At 35.1% G+C, this 23,202-nt stretch overlaps 2 protein-coding genes across 3 annotated transcripts in view; one reads left to right on the top strand and one right to left on the bottom strand.

Annotated features, from left to right (window-relative positions):
- Positions 1-23,202, top strand: part of csnk2a2a (casein kinase 2, alpha prime polypeptide a) — a 471,730-nt gene that overhangs the window by 44,516 nt on the left and 404,012 nt on the right. The gene's annotated exons all lie outside the window — the stretch shown is intronic.
- Positions 184-17,389, bottom strand: nqo1 (NAD(P)H dehydrogenase, quinone 1). 2 transcript variants are annotated; one of them, NM_001204272.2, is given in 7 exon segments: positions 184-899; positions 5,175-5,276; positions 5,390-5,545; positions 6,407-6,537; positions 8,523-8,690; positions 13,447-13,595; positions 17,268-17,389. In NM_001204272.2, coding segments are annotated over 6 exon segments (870 nt in total). In that variant the 5' UTR covers positions 13,451-13,595; positions 17,268-17,389; the 3' UTR covers positions 184-590.

Below are 23,202 nucleotides of genomic sequence, written 5' to 3'. Positions count from 1 at the left end.
AACAAAATAATAGGTTCAGATAGTTATTTCATTTTTGTATTTGCATTAAAATGTTACTTAAATTACAATCACTTTGTTAAAACTGTAAAAAAATCCTAATAATAAATTAAATTGATAATAAAAAACAAAAATTAAATTAATTAAATTAATAATAATAAAAAAAGAATAAAATGAAACTGTAAATTCAGTTATAGTTATTTATTTGTATTTGCATAACCAGAATCTAAAAAAGCACCACAAGCATCGCCATGATCATTATAATATATGATATATTAAACAACATTCAAATCACAACAGCATTAGAATCTTTATTTGACAAGTTACTTCATCAAGACACCGATATTAGTAAAACTATCTACGAAAATAACAAGAGACATCAGAAAAATTACATTTAGCTGATTGTCCCAACAGTCGTATGGCTTATTTGCTGGTAGATAATTTTAGTTATAAAGCATAAATGACAGGTAGACAGTATAGTTTAGATTATTGACAGAATAGAATATTTTTGATCTGGAGCACATTTCACCTAAAGCTTTATAATTCTGCTATATGTAGTAATGAGTGATGTATTGGTAGCTACGCTGGATCCTTTAGTTTTGCTTAGGTTTGGTCTGGTTGTTTGGTGGGAGAGGTTTTCCTAAATGATGTGCTGTGGTAATGCCGTAGGGTTCAGAAGCCAACTTATCTTTAACTTCAGGCCGGAGACAAAATCCTGCTTGAAAGCTAAGGTCAAAATATTCAGACGGAGCAAAGGACAGAGGCTTTTCTTCAAACACACCACCCAGCCTCTCTCGCCATCCATCCAGCATGGCGGCTCTTCCCTCTGGAGGCGTGTATGCAGGAGACCAGAAGATCTGAGGGGCGAGGACCTGGAACCCGCAGAAACGCAGCACTCCATTCTGTATGCAGTAAAAGGACATAGTATGATTGCAAGCTGCATTAGACTTCTGCATATAGTTTCCTGTTGCAATGACTCGCTGTAGCTTTTATCACGAGAAACAGTATTATCATTAAATTAAACTGCAAAAAATTACTTTAACAGTAACAGCATAACAAAAAGCACCTAATAACAAGTGAAAATCATAGTCTGAAATCTGATTAACAGTGGTCAAGTCCTACTTTTATGAACTGTTTCACTCAAAAAAAAAACTGTTCTAACTACTTATTTAAAGTGAGCTGAAACATCACAATTCTTGAGATTTTGTTTGGCACAATGTAATTGTTTTAGGTTCATACTTTCATTTTCCTTCGGCTTAGTCCCTTTTTTAATTAGGGGTCGCCACAGTGGAATGAACTGCCAACTTATCCAGCATATGTTTTTACATAGTGGATACCCATCCAGCTGCAACCCAACACTGGGAAAACCCATAGGCTCTTGCATTTACACACCGGAAACGGAAGCACGCGGAGGAAACCCACGGCAGCAAGGGTAGAACATGCAAACTCCACACAGAAATGCCAACTGACCCAGCCAGGATTCAAACCAGTGTTCTTCTTGCTGTGAGGGGGCAGTGCTAATTACAGAGGCACCGTGTCGCCCCTGTTTAAGGTTCAATCTACTTGATTTGTGATGAGGCAACATGAATGAATTGTGTGGAACCCCTAAAACCGATTCTGTCTAATATTGTGAATGTTCATTATTACAATATATACTAAATTATTAGATATTGGCACATGTCTAAGCTGTGTAATAACTGGTGTAAATGTTATTAGTTAAAGTAAAACATTTGTATTGTTCAAAGATACACATGAAGTAGACTAAATATTTAAAAGGGACAGTTTACGCAAAAACTAAAAAAAAAAAAAATAACTCACTGTTTATTTCACTTCTTCAAGTGTTTACAAACCTTTATTATTTCTTCTGTTGAACACAAAATATAATATTTTGAAGAAAGCTGACAACCACTGGCTTCCTAGCAAAAATATTTACTATGGAAGTCAATGGATGCTGGTTTTTCAGCATTTTTCAAAATATTTTTTTATGTTCTACAGAGGAAAAAAAGAAAAAGTTTTGTGATACGTGACAGGTGAGCACATGATGACAGTTTTGGATGAACTATCCCTTTAAATCTGTGGATAAACTATTGCTTTTTTCTTCTTCTCTCCAGCAGGTGGCAGTACTAAATGTCTGATGGATACCAGGCAAATTCTCATAGAGGAGCACAATGTATACAATATTAGGATGTATTTGCATTTAATTTGTCTACAAGGCATTACAACTACTTGACAAAACAGCATTGTGCTACAGACTACAACTTTCTGATGATAAGTTAAAAATGTGATCATGGCCTGTCAGGTTTTATACAATCATTAATCTGGAAACAAAGATAAAAAAGGCTTTGTTATTTAAATCTTTAATAATCTCAGTGCAAAAGAGACTGATATACAGTAGGCTATAATGCAACAATTAAGTTCAGTTTAAAGTATTTTGTACAGCACATGTAACACATTAAGCTGTCAATATTAACTTGTATTTTTTTTGAAATTATAATTAGATTATTAGATTGTGTTTTAATATTTTTTTAAATTTATATGTGTGTGCAGACTAGATCTGTCTGCATATGTTCATAACTGAGAATAGCAAAATTAAAATTTAAATATTACATAAACAGTCCTCATATATTTGATTTAAAATCAGCACCCACATAAAAAACCTGCTGCAATGAATCTGGGAAATACTGAAGTTCAGGTTATGAACTTGGTTCCCAGTATCAAGAGATACCGGTGAAAGGTGACCAACAAAGCACTGATAGGTGTGTACATGTTACCAAACTCATGGTTGTTTGAATTATTTTCCGGTTGATTTGTAATCCATTACATGAATCCATTACATTCTGACACAGTTTAACTGCAAATAACTAAGTTATTGTCAAATTTCTTTTGACAATTTTCTAAACTATAGTGAATAAACTAATAATGTGAGAAATGTTTGAAGGGATCATTTTCTCACCCTTTTATTTGTTCAAAACCTATATATATATATATATATATATATATATATATATATATATATATATATATATGCTTGCCTCTGGAAAAATAAGACTGGTGAATTCACCCTGTGATGTTTCAATAAAGCAATAACTTTTAGTAACCGTCTCTCATTTATTCACATCAGATTGCTTTAAGGGTACAGGAAAACAATAAAAATACATCTGAGCTATTTTTGCATTTTCATTTATAAATTGAAACAACGTAAATCCAAGTCAATCAAATCTTAGTGATCAATAAAACTGTCAATGAAATATATGAGGCTCAGATGTTCAGTTAATTTATTTACTGTAAATAATAATATGCTGAATAAACGGAAACAAATTACAGTATATAACAGCAAAAACAAAAAAATCCAATAGTAAAATAGCAAAATACTATAGTAATTTATAGTAAAGGGAAATATTTAGGAATGAGCTTTATATTGTATAGTTATTTACAACTCTTCATTAATAAATTAAACTACAAATTGTAGTATCATTAGTAACTATCATGAACTTAAAGTAATTACCATAGTATGCTTCAGCCTTTACTACAGTAAACTATATTTATAGACCTCCTCTCCCTTAGTCATCTTTCCATCATGGAAATTTCTCATAATTGCCTAACTGGTAGGCGACGTCTCCAACCAAAGCGAGAGGCAGCAGCAACACTGTAAAATGTTTGCTGTTGACCACCATTAAACAGGAAGAAGAAGAAATCACCATTCTCCCAATCATATGGATTTACTTACATTGGCTAGACACCGGCCTAACAGCTCTGTCACTTATTGATTGGTAAATGTAGCTTTTGTTGACGCTACTGTGCTACTTGACAAAAAAAAAAAAAAAAAGGCTAACCTACTGAAAAGCTTTTTAATTTATAAAGTAGTGACGGTAATGCCATGCTACTGAGAAATAGTAGCATCACTACTTGTAGCATCACTACTTGTAGCATCACTACTTGTAGCATCACTACTTGTAGCATCACTACTTGTAGCATCACTACTTGCAGCTCACTGCAGACTGATTGTAGTAGCCTAATGCTTTCAGCGGCAGAGAGGATTAACGTAACTGGTAGACGTGGTGGCCAGCAGAAGGCAACTTGCATATCAAAAACAGGCAAAGCAAGAGATTAACATTATTCAACATATTTAGATGTAACCCCATTTGTAATCTTAAACATTTTTATAAGTAACTGTAATTTAGTTACACATTTGTTTTTCTCAGTAACTGTAACAAATTACTTTTACTTTTATTTTGTAATTAAATTACATAACGCCTTAACATAGTTACTCCCCAACACTGGTTCTAAAGCCTTTGGCTGTCTAAGCATTTCAAGAGAGTTTAATTTTTATAAATTATTCTTTATTTAATTTTTTTCTTCGTTCTATTGTAATTGTCAGTGCTTATAATTTGTTTATTAATTTTAAGCATGATTCACTTCCCTACAGAATCATCCTTAATCAATTGAAATGTGTGAACTCTTTAAAAATAGAGCTATTCAAACTGGAGAAACTGTATTAACTTTGTAACATATATAGCTGATTTTTATTTTTTATTTTTCCAATATCATAAAGCCCTATTCTAGGACAATATGGCTGTAAACTATACTCTCATTCTGATTTAATAAGCAAGGAACAATGACATTACACAGTGCTGTTGCCTAGTTAACTTGCTGGGGACTATTTTCAGGTGATGTATAAAATCATTGCATCTGCTGCAGCAATGATACGGCAGCAAAGTTCCCTGATTATTACATCGGAATGAGACTATGGTTTCTAGCCATATCAGCCTAGAAAATAGCAACTTTTCATTTACGTCTGTCTTAGTACACAAAGAAACTACAGAAGAGTCAAACTTTAAATATGCAAATTATTGAAAATCTGTTTTGAAATTTTTGAGCAAGATGCTACTGGTCTAATCTGATTCAGTGATTTATGCCAAGTTAAGCTAAGCTAAAAGTGCTCCTGCCAAACCTGGAGATCAGCTGGATGGGTTAAAAAATTGCAAACTGTTTAACTCTAAGGGACTTGTAAAATTAACCCATTTTCAAAAAGTGTTCCTTTAAACTGATTATATTACACACCCTAAGAGTTTGCTTCACTACCAAACCTGCCAAGTCTAAACACACCCTTAGATTCCGTAAAAGAGTACAAAGGTTGATTGATTTCTCATATGCATCACATTGATATGGTATCTCACCTGTAAGGGCCAGAGGAGAATGTTGATGTCTCCATGAAGGCTATCATCCTTATACATGGACTCCATTCCTCCAGTGGTGAAGGAAAGCATGGCCCTCTTATTCTGGTTTGAAAGGTGGATGACATGTAAGCTGAATCTGATCATCATTAGTCACACAGATAGGAATCAGAGCTGTCAAGCACACAAAAACGAGTTTCGGCTCTAAAGATTCTGACCTTGAAAATGCCGTTGTCATACATGTTCTGCATGCTGAAGGCAAATCCTTGAGTTAAGACTCGGTCGATCCAGCCCTTCATGATGGCAGGGATGGTAAACCAGTAGAGTGGGTACTGCAAATTCATTACAAAGCATATTATTCTTCTGCGATCAAGCTGAAATGTATAGTTTGACATGTTTATGTAGCAGTGGTGCAAAGTAATGAATTACAAATACTCAAATGACTGTAATGGTGTCATTTCTCCTCAGGAATTGTACTCCACTAAGTAGGTTTAAAAACGTTTACTTTTAGTTCTGTTTAAGTATTTTTACTTCACAAATTAACTTAAACCTGCAGGCATTACATTTTTTTCTTGTTAATGGTGATTGGCTAAGTATAATAATCAGTCCTGTAAATCCTGTCCAATCAAATCCCACATTGTAAAATCACATCAGAAAGATCAACAAGAATGCTTTAAAATGCAGCAAACATGTACTGGAAGCATTAAAAATGACAAAGAAGACGCTAAATATTTACATGAAATGACTGTAAGAGAGTTTAGACTGGATGTCACTGATTAGAAGATGAAGGATACCTACTGTATTATAACGGAAATTGACAAATGTCCTAAATATTAACTAAATGCACTACAGAATGTTAAGTTTTAAATCACATGCACAAATTGAATGTATTCTCTGTTTGCAGCACCCACAGCTGAAGACCAGTAGTTTGTTAGTCAGGGTTAAAAGGGCATTGACATAACGTTACAGCAAGTTTTTTGCCCTATAGGTTACACAGATTGCGCTCTGCATGTTAACACATCAACTTTTCACAGCATAAAGCTCACTACTCACTTCTTTTTTTCAAAGTTCACTACTTTTTTAAAGGGCTGATTTTTACTCATACTTTGAGTAGTATTTACAATACTTTTAATCCAATTGCTCCACATTTTTATGAAGAGTAATGAAACTTTTATTGAAGTATGATTTTTCAGTATGCTTTCCACCACTGCTAGGGAGCACTTGGAAACTGTTACCTGAAAGATAATTAGATCCGCCTGCTCCACCTTGTGCTGCTCTTCTGCAACATCGTCACTTAATCGACCCTCTTTCCATGCAACCATCATCTCATTATTGTACACAAAGTGCTCGGGATTCTGTAAATCACCTGCAAAGGTTACAGTAAAACAGTGAGGTAACACTTTATTTTAAAGTTTCCTTGTTACACGTGTTCCATGTACTTATTATAGTTACAATTAAATGTGCATAATTCTACACACATTCTACATTCTAACTGTTACCATCACCAGTGATATAGTTCTTGTACATCACAGGAAAACACTTTCTATCATTAACCCGAACAACACATTTGTCACTTGACTGAACTACATATCCCACCATTCACTTTACTCACATACCACAGCTATTCAGAACTAATTACATGAACTATTAAGGAGCTAGATCAGCCCTAAAAAATAATACATTTACGAAATAAAATTCATACATGCACAGCACAATTCACATTTCCAATTTGTATTTATGTAACAATCATAATTATTTTCGCCAAATGAATTGGATTTGTGTATATTATGTATGGTGTTCTAAATTTACGAATTGGATTTGTGCGTTTATAAATCGTGTTTTGAATTTACGTATTGTATATGTTAATTTTTTGAATAGTGTGGTTAATTTATGAATTGGATTTGTGTAATTTTGAAAAGTGTGTTGAATTTGCAAATTGTATTTTAGTATTTATGTATTGTGTTTTGAATTTACGAATTGGATTAGTGTATTTTTGAATTGTGTGTTGAATTTGCGAATTGGATTTTAGTATTTATGAATTGAGTTTTAAATTTATTTGGACTTGAATTTAATTGGATTTGTCTATTATTTTAATTCTGTTTTAAATTTACAAATTTGATTTGTACATTTTTGAATCATGTGTTGAATTTATGACTTGGATTTGTGTGTTTTAGAATAATGTTTTGAATTCATGAGTTAGATTATTGTATTTTTTAATCATGTTTTAAATTTACGAATTAAATTTGTGTATTTTTAAATTATGTTTTCAATTTATGAATTAGATTTCTGTATTTATGAAGGTTTTGAATTGACGAATTGGATTTGTGTATTTATAATTTATGTTTTGTATTTACAAACTGGATTTGTGCAGGTATGGATTGAGTTAGTTTTTACAAATTGGATTTATGTATTTACGAATTGTGGTTTGAACTTACAAATTGGATTTTGTAAATGTGAATTGGTTTGTTCGAATTATATATTTTTAATTGTATTATCTTTGAGACTGATCTATAGACTAAAAACACTCCAATTCCACACACATTTTTACTGAGTCTTGTTTCCAGAGTGAATGTTACAAAGCATGTTCCCTGTGTTGTCCTGCTGTGTTTTGACCCATTGTTTTGTTTACTGTTTATGTTGTTTTTCCACCTGTATCAATCTCTTCACCTGTGACCACAACTACTCTTTTGTATTGCCCTCATGCTATCCTTAACACCTGTTTTGACCTTTGCCTGCCGAAGTCATGTTTAAATAAACTGCATTTGGACTCTCACCTCTTTTGTCATTCGACTCCATTATAACCCTAACAAAGTAGTTATTTAATATTACTCAGTAGTTAAAAGAATAGTAACACTTAACCTTACTTAAGAAAGTAATGGATTACATGAGGTAAATACACGGGTTAAGGAAAGGTTCAGAGGTAGGTTTAGGAATAGTACAGTATTAAAAGTAGTTATTTTCCAATTGATAAAATACCTATGCTCAGTACATTGTATTTACAGTGGATTGAAGCCAAATTATTGCCCTCCAGTGGAACTTGAATTCTTTTAAAAATATTTGTTGTATTAAGCTGGATAAGTTGGCGGTTTATTCCGCTGTGGCAACCCCAGATTAATAAAGGGACTAAGCCCAAAAGAAAATGAATGAATGAATAATACATAGTAATTAAAGACACTTAAAATTTGTTTAATAAAAAAAAACTATTTAAGCATATTTTAATATTTACACTTATAATATAGTATCAACAATGACAATAAATACTGGGTAAATGTATTGCTCATCAATGGAACCTTATTGTAGTGACCTTTTTATTTCTCAGACATTCCCTGTTACATGTCAGCAAATTCTTACCCTTAATATCCTCCGCAGTAGCTGAAGCCTTGAATTTCATAGCATAGAGATCTGAAACAAGGACTTTGTAGCCTTTCTTTGTCAGAGCCTGAACTGCAACATCTCGCGCAGCGGCGTTGAAAGAGGCAGGACTCTGATGAGCATAAACTATCAGTGCGGTCTTCTGTGCTGTTTACATCAAAACACACACACAGGGGAAAGAGAAAAACAGCTCATTAGTGTTCAATTTGAGATTGGGGATTTGATTTGAGACCAACAATAACAGGAACAGATTCATTTCAAAGTTACAGCTGATTAGTTTCCCCTTCCCTTATCATCGAATATCTTCTTTTGTGTTCAAAAGAAAAACTCATAAAGGTTTGGAAGCACATAAGGGTTAGCAATAGTGATTAATTTAACATTTTTTTGGTGAATATCCCTTATCGAGTGTCACCTGTGGGCCCCACTGGTCTTGAGTCTCATGGAGGAGTGTGAGCTTTTACTATTTTAAGGATGGAAAAAAAATAAACTGTGAGCCAGGTGCATGGTCTACAAGGGTTGCTCTTATTCTTATAATGAGTTATGGGTGTGTTTTGGACATAATAATGAGAATCAGAGTCTCATGTCCCATTTCCTTTAAGAGTCAGTTGCGTTTACATTTACATGGCTGACTTTGTATGTGGAAAAACTGAAAGCTTCACTAGCGAAAAACAGTTACTGTAAATGTATGTGCAAGCGGATAATATGTGCAAGGTTAAAGACCATGCACGGAACAAGCCTATTCTGTTCAGCCTTTTCCTTTCAACTGTGGATTCTGGAAAAGGAGGTGTGTATGGGTGTTTCCCCTGGGTTGCAGCTGGAAGGGCATCCACTGCGTAAAACATATGCTAAAATAGTTGGCGGTTCATTCAGAGCTGGATTCCACCAAAGCCCCCTGAGGTGAAGAAAGCATGGGCGGAGGTAGCAAAAAAACACATGGTTCCAGATTGTGCAGAGTGTATAATAGGGCCCTTTATGTTTGGTTTTGTTTTCTGTTTATCAGGAGTCATGAGTGAGCGGTTTCTTTTGCCTGTTTGTTTTCTCTTTATTTTATTATTTATAAATTATATTTACCCTAACATACTGCATCTAGTAGATCAACCTGAGAAGTAAGATAAAAATAACAGACAATGTTGTCCAAATCATGCCTGTTCACATAGTGCCATGAAAACAATAAAATACTGCATTATGTAGTGCTGATGCCACTTTGTAACGAAACAGATTCATATCAAAACTATGCGATTGCTGGTATATAGTCCTGCAGTCTGCCAATGTGGTTTGGGTTTTTAAGTATGTGTTCATGTCTATAGACTGAACAGAGACTTTTAGAGACACCATCAATCGCTGGAAAACATTCATATCCACATGAACTACAACACACACACTTACCTGCTACAAGTCCCCATTGATTAGACACACAGCTGAAGCTGCTTTTGGACTGATTACTGCACATTAAATGTAGCACACTAATACACAGTTGTGGCTGAGACAGCGCGCTACCTTTGTCTTGCTTTGCCATGTATTTAACCCTCGCCCAGGGGCGCAAAAAGGGGGAATGCAGTATATGCGGCGCATAGGGGCACCACAAATGGGGGGCGCCATTGTGCTAAATTTTTTTTATTATTATTAAATTTTTTATTATTATAAATTATTTTTATTATTTATAAATTATAAATTAAGTATTATTAGTAATTAAGTATTATTATTAAGAACAGACTCCAATATATGTCAGATAAAATAGACAATAATATTGGGATTACAAATTTCCCTATATGAATTGTATATACTTGATTATAATGATTCTTAACCCTGTTAAAACTAACACATGAACAAAAAGTCATAATCAGATTTTTTTGGAGCTGAAATGTTTATTAATCCTTCTATCAAGATCCATTTTCATACCATATAGATGTTTTTATATATGTATTATATATCATATTGATATATCAGGCCTTTTGGTAACTTTTTTTGCTCAAATTAATTTTAGTTAAAAAAAAAGTTTGAACAGAACATTTTAGGCAGGTCGTTATTGTTATGTTTTACACTAAACATTTTAAAGTCTTTTTTATTTCACGTTGTGAGAGGTGTAATAGCAGTTTCAGACAATTGTTTATGCAAAGACAGACCTTACACCTCGGATATGAGAAGTGATTGCATTTTTATGTTCTTTTGCGCTTAAGGACTCCCATATCTATCATTTTGTTTTCACAAATGTACAAAAAGTACAAAAGCAAGGCACGACAAGGTGCTATAATCATTTAGTAAGGAAAATAAAATTGAGAAGAAATTTTTGTTGGAATGAGATGTAATTCATTGTTACTTAACATGCTTAGTGTAATTGTACTTTTACTACTTCATACTATTTCAGTTGTGTTCAGAACTGTGATTGTATTTGTTTGAATCATGCTGATGAAGAAAAATATCTTTAATATATTGATGGAAAATTTCAGCACTATCACTTGACTGTTTTAAAATATAGTTGGATTGGTGGTGATGGGTGCAAAACTTGAACCCGCATACCCCTCAGTAAATGTGTAGTTGTGCCCCTGCCCTCGCCTTGCCTTGTTTGCTGTTTTAAGTTGTCTGCTGCCTGCCATGTGACCATTTGCCTGTTGTTTTGACTATGACTATGGATTGCCCTTTTACATCTTTTTCCTGTGTTGATCATTGCTTGCCTGACCACTCTGCTAAATAAACCTGCATTTGGATCCACACCCCTGTTGTCAGCGTCACATCACTGTTACAACATGTTATTTTGAAACAAAAAAAAAATAAACATGCAATGCTCAGCAAAAACAAAGAGCTTAGAATGACCAAAAGGCGACACTCAATAGAACGTTCCATTGCAACAGCAGCGCCCAGCAACAGCCCCGGATTCCACCATTTTGGAGTGAAAGAGATTGGGCATCCATTGGATCTTATTGCTGTCGCGATGGCAAGCAGCTGCTTTGTTTATTTTTTTATTTATTCATTAATTCATTCAAAAAGCGCATTAAAGCTGAGATACAACTTGAATGACTACAATACAACACTTACTATCACAATCATCAGCACTTTTAATAGTTTATTTTACAGACTTATAATATGATGTTATTCTGTTGAAATTTTTATTCCAAAATAGCTGCCTCAGCATCCAGTGGCTGTTTCCCAAATCAAACTAAAGTGTTGCCTCTTCGTGATGCTATGCTCTTTGGCAAAAATGAATACAGCCCATTTTGAAAATAAATACTTTTATGCATTTCTCAGTGAATATAGGTAATATATTTTGGGGAATTTGAGCAAAACGATTTATTACATGGATATACTTATTAAAATAATATTTTAGTCATACAATATCTTTAGAAATAGAAAGATAAAATATTTCAATTCATGCAAAATATTGGGGGAAAACCACATGTTTCAACAAAATTTTATACATTATTTGCTTCTCTTGGTTTTTGTTCTTTTAACATTTGTATTTATTATTTTTCTATGACATATAAATGTGGGTATACTAGTTTTGGACTGCTATCATAAGTTATTTTGTTAGATAAGCTGCAGATTTGGCTTCAGTACAGACTAATCTAATGTATATGCATAAATATAATATTGTAAAACTTCCTGTAGAAAATATTAACTTAAATAAGAGATTTGTGAGGGGTGTACTTAAATATGCTGATCACTGTAGGACTTTAAAATTTAAATACCATAAATTAATGAATAAAATGAAACACAAAAACTGAACTAAAATAAAACTTGGACAATGTACAGTTTAGCCTAGTGCATAATGTACAGTAAACCACATGCTAGTATTTAATTCCAAATATGGGCAAGGAATTTTAAAAACTTGGTTAAGATGTGGCGCATGATTTTGGTACATCAGTTACATCAGATTTGCCTAGTAGTTGAGATTATTACTGAAGAAAAGCATTTGCTCCCACAGTTTTGCACTGACTGACCTATGCTTTGACTGCTAAAATTCCTCCCATGTCTTTCCAAACTGTTATGAATTCTTTATGTCTTGAAACATGGTTAATTTGTTAAATGTTTTGCTATTTATTTATTTGTTCAGTTGTTTATGAAGTTAACAGTCACCAAAACATTTTGGTTCGTTTTTTTCTGCATTCTGCTAAAAAAGTCATACAAGTTTGATTAAGTAACTGACAGAACTGTCATGTTCTTTATTTCTTGTGCAGTTGTATGTGGCTGATATTAAAAAGCACCATTAATTCTTCACAATCAAACACTATCTATCTAGCAGCTTTATATTAAAATGACATCAAAAACATGTCAAAAATGCAAATCTACTTCATGTAAAAAAAAAAAAAAACTTGACCTCTATTTGACATCCGCACATTGAAGCCCTTTTGACCATCAAAACAACAAGGCAAAAGTATAATACACACTGTAAAATGCTGGGTTCCACACAATTTATATGTGTTTGGGCAGCAACATAAAGGAATTAAGTTAACTTATGAGTTTTACAAATGTTAGTGGATTAAGCATAAAACAATTAAGCTGTCCCAAAAAACTCAGCCATTGTGTCGTTTCAGCTTATTTTAAATAAGTAGTTTGTGGAAACAGCAAACATAATTTTTGTAGTGTAAGTAAAGATTCATTATCTGAAAGCTTCAATTCCAGATTACCAATTTAAACTGGACTTAATATCCCTACAATATGTAAACTGGCTTGATGTCTAAACAACATCAAATTGACATCTAACGGTCCTGAAATCCATTATTTGACATGTTTTTTCAGGCCAATGTTAGATGTCAATTTGACGTAATTTAAACATCAAAGTTGTAAATTGAAATCAAATCACTTTGCATTTCTTTAGGTGTTTTTGATTACGTTTTTACATTACCCACTGGCCATTGGGTATAACACTGATCAAATAATATTTAGAATAAAATCAAATATTACTCACCCATTTCTTTTTGTTTGCAATCTCAAATTCTGCACCAGGATAGATGAGTGAACGCTTCTCAATGAACTGCCTTTATACCAGTGCAAACCCCTCGCGTGTGAAGTGGTGTCTGATTCCGTCTCAGGTTTCAGTATCTGTTATTGTGTAACCTGTACGGGTGTGAAGTAATTGATTGGTTACTCTAGATCATTTAAAAAAAAAAAAAGATAAAGACATCTTGGAGACAATCTAGTTAAATATGTGTTCTAGAAACGTAGCATGCAGGTATTTGGTGTTCTTTCTAGCAAAGCAAAACCAAATACAACAAAAGTCCACACTGTATACTGAAGAAGATAATAGCTAAATATTTGTGATTCTTTATTTAGAGGCCAATAAAATTAGTTTTTAGTGCAAACACAAAACATTTTAGATTAACAGTCAACAGTGTCATAAGAGCACATCGGTCACACTTTACAATAAGGTTAATTAGTTAAGGTTAATTAATTAATTTACTAACATGAACAAACAATGAACATTAAATTTACTACAGTATTTATTCATGTTAGTAAACGTTAGTTAATGAAAATACAGTTGTTCATGGTTAGTTTGTTAACTTACGGTGCATTAACTAATGTTAACAAGCACAGACTTGGATGTTCATAAATGCATTAGTAAATGTTCAATTATGATTAATAAATGATGTACAAGTGTTGTTAAATGCATTAAACCTTATTGTAAAGTGTTACCAGCACATCTGATTCTATTAAAAGAAAACTTTTATTGCATATTGTCAATTAAACAAAAGCGACATGGTGGCTCAGTGGTTAGCACTGTTGCCTAGAGGGTTGCTGGTTCAAGTCCCAGAATTTTACATCAATATTATGCCAATATTTATAGGCAAAAACTCCATCATATGCATTGTTTTGAACATTTGAAACAGCTTTGCTTTCAGTAGCTTTGACTTTTAATTGTGCATTTGTTGCTATTAAAAAATGTCCTGTATAACGTGTTTTACAATTAAAGTGAAAAACTAGGGCCTCGATGTCTCTCAATATGAACTGCAAAAAATAAATAAATAAATAAATAAATCATGCATTTACTTTAAATTTTGTTTTAAAATCATGTTTTTGGAAATATGCATAGACGTCTATTAGCATATTCATAATAAGAGGTGTACTAAAAAAGGCCAGCTGGCATCTGAGGAGACACTAAAACTGGTTTGGCAGCAAGTCAAGTTTGTTTGAGTTCAATGAATCTGACAATCAGGAAAAGCTTGAAAAACACCTGGGGAAAGGTGAGGCGTAGGCCGTTAGTGCTTAGTGTAATCAAGCCTCAACTGTAAATGCAACTGAAGCCGGTCCCACAAAGGGAAACAATGAGTGTCATATGAGACCGAGCATCTTCACAGGCATGGCAAGATGGTTCTGTTGTCATGACCATCTCTTTGGCTACCGGTTTACTATTTATAGTCTACTTCAAAGAAAGAGAAGAGCATCTTAAAACATTTAGACACAGACTTCCATATAAGCCTCTATACTGGAGGTCAGATTCTACTTGAATTAATTTCATGAATATGTTATACAAAAAAGTCAAAACGATAAACCTGCACATTATTTAAAAAACTGGCAATTGGGATATTTATTTTATGCAGTATATACTGAGATATGAATGTATGTTAATGAGATGGCACCACTTTTTGAAAATGATTCATAACTTTACATAGTTTTGGAGGATTTTGTGCATCTGCATTAAGTAGGGCTGCACAATGTATATTTTCAGCATTGATATGGCAATGTGCACATCCTCAACAGTCACATTACAATATATAAAATGTTAAGTCTAAAATTATAGTTGACCAGGAGCCATAGAACACATGTGACTTTAGAATCACTGCGGAGTATAACCATAATAGAGTGTTTATCATTTGCATGTGTTTTTAAGGCCTGTGACTCAGCATTTCAAGACAGTTTAAAAAATGTGTGCACAAAAATTATGTTTGGGGGTTAGTGGTGTAGTCCTAAAAAAGGTGGTGTATTATTACCCACCCAACACAATTTTTAAATAAAAGTAGGCAAAAAACTCTAACCCTGACCCAACAAAAGTCAATGTAATATATATATATATATATATATATATATATATATATATATATATATATATATATATATATATAGTTGAAGTCAGAATTATTAGCCCCCTTTGAAATTTTTTTCTTCTTTTTTAAATATTTCCCAAATTGTGTTAAACAGAGCAAGGAAATTTTCACAGTATGTTTGAAAATATTTTTTCTTCTGGAGATAGTCTGATTTGTTTCATTTCGTCTAGAATAAAAGCAGTTTTTTAATTTTTTAAACACTATTTTAGGGACAAAATTATTAGCCTTTTTAAGTTAATTTTTTTCTCGATAGTCTACAGAAACAAACCACTGTTATACAATAACTTGCCTAATTACCCTAACCTGCCTAGTTAACCTAATTAACCTAGTTGAGCCTTTAAATGTCACTTTAAGCTGTATAAAAGTGTCTTGAAAAATATCTAGTAAAATATTATTTACTGTCATCATGGCAAAGATAAAATAAATTCATGATTAAAAATTAGTTAATAAACTTATTATGTTTATAAATGTGCTGTAAAATTTCCCAGAGATGGGTTGCGGCTGGATAAGTAGGCGGTTCATTCCGCTGTGGCGACCCCGGATTAATAAAGGGACTAAGCGGACAAGAAAATGAATGAATGAATGTGCTGTAAAAATCTTCTCTCCGTTAAAAACAAATTGGGGAAAAAATAAACAAGCGGTCTAATAATTTAAGGGGGCTAATAATTCTGACTTCAACTGTATATATATATATATATATATATATATATATATATATATATATATATATATATATATATATATATATGTGTGTGTGTGTGTGTGTGTGTGTGTGTGTGTATATATATATATATATATATATATATATATATATATATATATATATATATATATATATATATATATATATATATATATGTGTGTGTGTGTGTGTGTGTGTGTGTGTGTGTGTGTATATATATATATATATATATATATATATATTTATATATATATATATATATATATATATATATATATATATATATATATATATATATATATATATATATATATATATATATATATATATATATATATATATATATATACAGTGAATATATGCATATATACATGCTGAGTTGCAGCTAGAAGGGCATCCGCTTTGTAAATCATATGCTGGATAAGTTGGTGGCTCATTCCGCTGTGGCGACCCCTGATTAATAAAGGGACTAAGCCGAAGGAAAATTAATAAACTAACTAATTTTAAAACAACACCAAAAATGTTTAGCTTTTTCACTTTACCTGTCTCCTGAATTTATGAGGATTGAAGATTGTACACTAGTCATGCACAACTTTCTTCTCAATATGTAGTTTTAGGTAAGTCATATTCATGTATTTACACTAAAAACAACACAATAAATTATAACTCATAACTCCTTTACTGTAAAAAAAACGCAACTGGATGACAGACAGGAATAACCTGTATTGTCAACACACCAGATTTCTGCACTGTACATGCAACTTGAACTGTGAGCATGCGCAAATATGTTGTTTACAGCCGTAAAGTTACAGTTTTCCTAAACTCCCAACAACAACAACATCCAAAAACTGTACTGTTACGATAACTTTAGCAAATAATAGCAAAAGGGCTATAAACACGTATAGCAAAACGTCCTGATCTCATGTGCCCTTTAACACGCATTGATTTGAGCTTAAACAAAACGAAACACTTATTGCCATCTAAGAACCATGATTTAACACTTACTTTGACACTTTGCAGTCGAATGGTGAATCGGCAAACTCTCTGCTACCACATCTGTATTCTGTACTACTGTGTACTCTTTTTCTGCACACCCGCAGGGACAATCTCGTGTGACCGGTCTCCACGCTGATTGGTCGACGCCGTGTTTTCATAATGGGCGGAGACTAGCAAGAAAGAATAAAGTCCATTAGGAAATCGAGGAAATCCGGAACCAACTGTGGCTTTTTAGGTAAAATGTTTAGGTAAATTCAAAAGATCAAGAGATACTTGAAATGTTAAATAGTGACAATATAATAATACGGTTAAAAAAAACTGAAAATAAATAAAAGCAGGTAATTAGCTTTGATTTCATCTGGAGAAGAAAGCATTAGGAAAAATTATATAGTTGGTTATGAGGAAAGTGTATTATATATATATATATATATATATATATATATATATATATATATATATATATATATATATATATATATATATATATATATATATATATATATATATATATATATATAATAAAATTATTATTATTATTATTATTATTATTATCATTATTATTATTATTATTATTATTATTGTTGTTGTTGTTGTTGTTGTTGTTGTTAATAATAATAATAATAATATCAAAAACAATAGTCAATTAAATAAAATGCAAATAACTGTTATTTCCTTTCCCATCAAAATGTAAAGAAGTACATCTTAAAACTATGTATGAAATTTAGCTTGATAAGGAATTATTTTCTAATATTCACTTTGATATGCATTATGTTTGAAAAGTCTGTAATGTTGATGTAGACACTAATTTGTAGAGACCAATTTCTGACATTTAGAATGCATTTGGGAGACAAATGTAGACAAAGTGTAATTTTCAAACATCTCATTCTAAAAATACATACTCACAAACGTAAAGTGTTGAGAATGTTGTGGAAAGTTGCGCTGGATCTCGACAAACATCTTCTAAGTTTCAAAAAAGAGGCTGAGGTCTTCAAAGTTGTCAAGTTGAAGCAGTTTATTGTTACAGCAGAGTTGGTCGATCGATCTCTCTCCTACCAATGTTCCAAAACCCACAGTTTATATACAGGCTTTTCCTATAGTCATCATGAAACAGTGGTGTAGCATGAGCATCACGTTATTTCCAGGCTCCAATAGGATTCTAGCCTTTATATTGATGGCTGTATGTTTTTCTGTTTTTGCACATCCTAAAGGTCATATTTCAACACTTTTTAAATGATTCTCCCTATGCATGCTATTGCCGTGCAGGTTGAGCAAAGTTGTTTTTAAGTTGTTTTTGTCATGGTCAATAAATCAATACATGTTGCATATGCTGTCTGAATGGTCTTACTTCACCGCTGTTTACTTCTGTGTGTTTTGCTCTGCATCACTTGAATGTATTTCTATATGTTTTAACAGTGTATTTTAATAGTGGCAGATTATACAGTGATTATATAGTGATTACATAATAAAAGTTCCTCTATAATTCTCCTAAAAGAACAGCACGATGTCTTTAAAATGAGGTATAGCCGTGTATAAAGAAGTCATAAATTATAAACTGTAAAAAAAGATTGTGCCAATTAATTATTACAAATGAATCTTTTGAGTTAAGTTACTTATCTGGATTAAATTTGTTGAGATAAGTTATATATCAAAGGAAAACTCTTAATTTTGACTTATTTCTTTTAAAAGAGAAAACGAAACAATAGTTTATGCATTAATTTGAGAAGTTTTGCAAAGTCAATGCAAAGTCAGAAAAGCCTTTTTTTTGCATTCTGATAGCTACATATCTGTACACAAATACTGTTAGACTGTCTAAATAAGAATAAATCTCGTGAAACTGTATTCATATTGCAATATTTATCGCAGAAAAATTAAATATTGCAACATCAGATTTTTCCATTATCATGTAGCCCTAGCATTAGGTATAATAAACAAATTACAGGCAACAGAATGAACATACTCACAAAATTAAGAAATGTAAAGTGTTGAAAACAGCACCCCAGTTATCATCATTAAAAATGATGTGTAAGGTTGTACAAAGAAGTCTTTAAAAATTAAGCACTGTAAACAATGATTGTGCCAATTAGTCAATAAGTTATCTTTTCTGGATTGAATGTGTTAACATAAATTGCATATCAAAGTTTTACTTTTAGACTTAAAAAAGAGTCAAATATTTGTTTAAACCCCTACATTATGGTTGTATGATTACTGTATTTTTACATTAATTTTTTCAGATTTTGTACTGATTAATCTTTTGTTTGGCATTCAGATTCTCTGTCAGTGTATGATTAATATGAAAATCTCAGTCTGTGGTGATGTAAAGTTGTACTTGACTATTTTGTCTTGTTGCATAATTTAACAATAAACTGTGGCTTTTTATATGATGGAAATAATTCATTCATAATTCATTGCGTCAAAAACTATCAAGGTGTTAGGGGATTTAATTTCAAAATGACAATATAAAAAACTTTTCTATTATTTCCATTGTATAAAAAGCCACAGTTATTTGCATAAGTACATTAAGTCTGTTGTAAGATTTATATAGTTTGACATAATTTTCATGCCATCAAAGCACTAAAAATAAAGTGCTGCTGGGGTGATGTGTTATTGTATGCCAAAACCAAAGTGAGCACCACGGTTCCAATCACAAGAAAAAGTTATTTCAATGCCCTATGCATCACTGCAGAAAATTGTAGTATAGGAGTATTTTTAAATCAAGACTTCTATAATGGGTAGAAGGGAATTTCTGTTTAATGAAGAGCAGATTTTTTCAACACATTTCTGAACATAATAGTTATAATAACGCATTTCTAATAACTCATTTATTTTATCTTTGCCTTGATGACAGTAAATAATATTCAGGTATTTTTCAAGACACTTCTATACAGCTTAAAGTAGGTTAATTAGGTTAACCAGGCAGGATAGGGTAATTAGGCAAGTTATTGTATAATGATGGTTTCCCTTCGGGTGGGGAACTCCAACGCTATTAGTGGATTTGATTTAGAAAATCCACGTATTGGGAGGATTCGGTTCAGAAGCCACTTGTCTGAAAGAGTATAGAACGGGCCAATGAATGCCAATGAGTTGCCAGCGTAAGCTTGCGCAGGTTTGCTTCATTGCCAATTAACCCAGCATATAAGCACACGTGGAGCGAGCAGACGCCATCCTTTTCGCTTCAGAGACTTTTCTGATCGAGTCGATGAGGGTTCCTCTTGCTGACTACAGCGACTTCCGGGCGAACGAGTGTCTCCCAATCCAGAGTGGGTATACGCGGCGGCAGACGGTTAAGCTGGGATTCTCCCTTGCCTGGCATTCTTTGGGTCCGGTACTCCAGAGATGGCGCTCCGACTGTGCGTTTCTGGATGCGGGGGTTTCCTGGCTCCGGATGATGAACACGATCACTGCATTACATGTTTGGGGGTCCAGCATGTTATTGTGGTGCTCACGAGCAGTTCATGTTGTCACGGTGATGCCATGGCCGTTGCGCAGCTAAGATCGCTGCTAGCTTTTGTAAGAGAACGAACCACCCCAGTTGCCTGCTGCTTTCCGCCTTCCGACTCCATTAGCGAGGGCTCTGCCTGCCTGGTAAGCATGGGCCAGTTCTCGCGGTGGCTCATATTCACAATCAGACTCGGTTATGCGATCCAGTTCGCGAAACGGCCTCCCAAGTTCACGGGTGTGTATTTCACCAGGGTCAGCCCCCTGTCCGCCCCTGTCTTGCGAGAGGAGATTGCTGCCCTCCTAGCAAAGGGTGCAATCGAGCCGATCTCTCCAGCCGAGATGGAGAGTGGGTTTTACAGCCCATACTTCATCGTACCCAAAAAGAGCAGTGGGTCACGGCCAATCCTAGATCTGTGCGTTTTGAACCGCTGTCTGCACAAGCTGCCATTCAGAATGCTCACGTTCATCCTCTGGATTGGTTTGCAGACCTGAAGCACGCGTATTTCCATGTCTCCATTTTTCCACGCCACCGCCAGTTTCTGCGGTTTGTGCTCGAAGGTTGAGCGTGGCAATACAAGGTCCTACCCTTCGAGCTCTCTCTGTCTCCGCGGGTCTTCACCAAACTCGCGGAGGGTGCTTTATCACCCCTTCGGCTCACGGGCATCCGCATACTCAATTATCTCAACGACTGGCTGATTTTTGCCCACTCGTGGGAGCAATTGATTATGCACAGAGACAAGGTGCTCCGGTACCTCCGCCTGTTGGGGCTTTAGGTCAACCAAGAAAAGAGCAAACTCGCCCCTGTGCAGAGGATCTCCTTTCTCGGGATGGAGCTGGACTCGGTCACCATGCTCGCCTGTTGCTGAACTGTCTGAGAGAGGTCGACAGCAAAGTAGTGGTCCCACTGAAATACTTTCAGAGGCTCCTGGGGCATATGGCATCCGCAGCCGCCGTCACGCTGCTCGGATTACTCCATATGAGACCACTTCAGCACTGGCTTCATGATCGAGTCCCATGGCATGGCACGCAGGCACACACAGAGTCTCTGTCACGGCGCTGTGTCGCTGCGCCCTCAGCCTTTGGAACGACCCCTTTATTTTTACAGGCCGGTGTGCCTCTAGGACAGGCGTTCAGTCATGTTGTTGTTTCAACAGATGCTTCCAACACAGGCTGGGGGGCCGTGTGTTGCGGGCATGCAGCTGCGGGCCTGTGGAAGGGTGCACAGTTGCATTGGCATATCAATCGCCTAGAGCTGTTGACAGTGTTCCCTGCTCTCCACCGCTTTTTTCCGGTGCTGGAGCAGCAACATGTGCTGATCAGGACGGACAGTACAACGGCGGCAGCGTATATCAACCGTATGGGTGGTATGCGCTCTCGCCGCTTGTCTCAGCTTGCCCGCCGTCTGCTACTCTAGAGTCACCCACGGCTGAAATCGCTGTGCGCCATTCATGTTCTAGGTATGCTCAACCGTGCAGCCGATGTGCTCTCACGGCAGCAAATAAGCTTCGGAGAATGGAGACTCCACCCCGAGTCTGTCCAGCTGATATGGACGTGATTCGGGGAGGCCCAGATCGATTTGTTTGCTTCCCCCGAGAACGCTCATTGCCAGTTGTTCATTTCCCTGACCAAGGGCTCTCTCAGCACAGACGCACTGGCCCACAGCTGGCCTTGTGACATGCGCAAGTATGCGTTTCCCCCAGTGAGCATGCTCGCACAGTTACTGTGCAAGGTCAGGGAGGACGAGGAACAGGTTCTGTTAGTTGCGCCCCTCTGGCCCAACCGGACCTGGATATCAGAGCTCTCCCTCCTCGCGATGGCCCTCCCCTGGCAGATCCCTTTGAGAGAGGACCTACTCTCTCAGGGACAAGGCACCATCTGGCACCCTCGCCCAGATCTCTGGAACCTCCACGTGTGGTCCATAGACACAAGGAAGGTAGGGTAACCTACCGAGTGCGGTGGTTAATACAATCACTATTCACTGAATGGTGCGTCTCTTGCAGAGAAGACCCCTGAACCTGCCAGATCAGTGTTGTGCTCTCTTTCCTTCAAGAGAAGCTGGAGAGCAGGCTGTCACCCTCCACTCTCAAGGTTTACGTGGCTGCCATCTCTGCTCATCATGACGCGGTAGCTGGCGGCACCGTGGGAAAGCATAACCTCATCATCCGGTTCCTCAGAGGCGCTAGATGAATTAATCCAACTCACCCCCCTCTCATGCCCTCTTGGGATCTCGCCCTCGTTCTCACGAGCTTGCGCACAGATCCGTTTGAGCCACTCGAATCAGTATTTTTAAGATTTCTGTCCCTGAAGACTGCTCTGCTGGTTGTGTTGGCCTCCATTAAGAGGGTCGGGGACCTGGAGGCATTTTCGGTCAGTGACTCGTGCCTGGAATCCGGGCCGGATTACTCTCACGTTATCCTGAGACCCCGCCCAGGCAGACGATGAAGAGATGTGGAGGAACACATTTGCATGTCCAGAGGTATGTTTAAGTGTGTGCTGCAGCTTATGA

The sequence above is a fragment of the Danio rerio genome, chromosome 7, assembly GCF_052040795.2.
Source record: "Danio rerio strain M-AB ecotype USA chromosome 7, GRCz13ab, whole genome shotgun sequence".
Lineage (NCBI taxonomy): Eukaryota > Metazoa > Chordata > Actinopteri > Cypriniformes > Danionidae > Danio > Danio rerio.
This window is presented reverse-complemented; position numbering and strand designations above follow the sequence as displayed.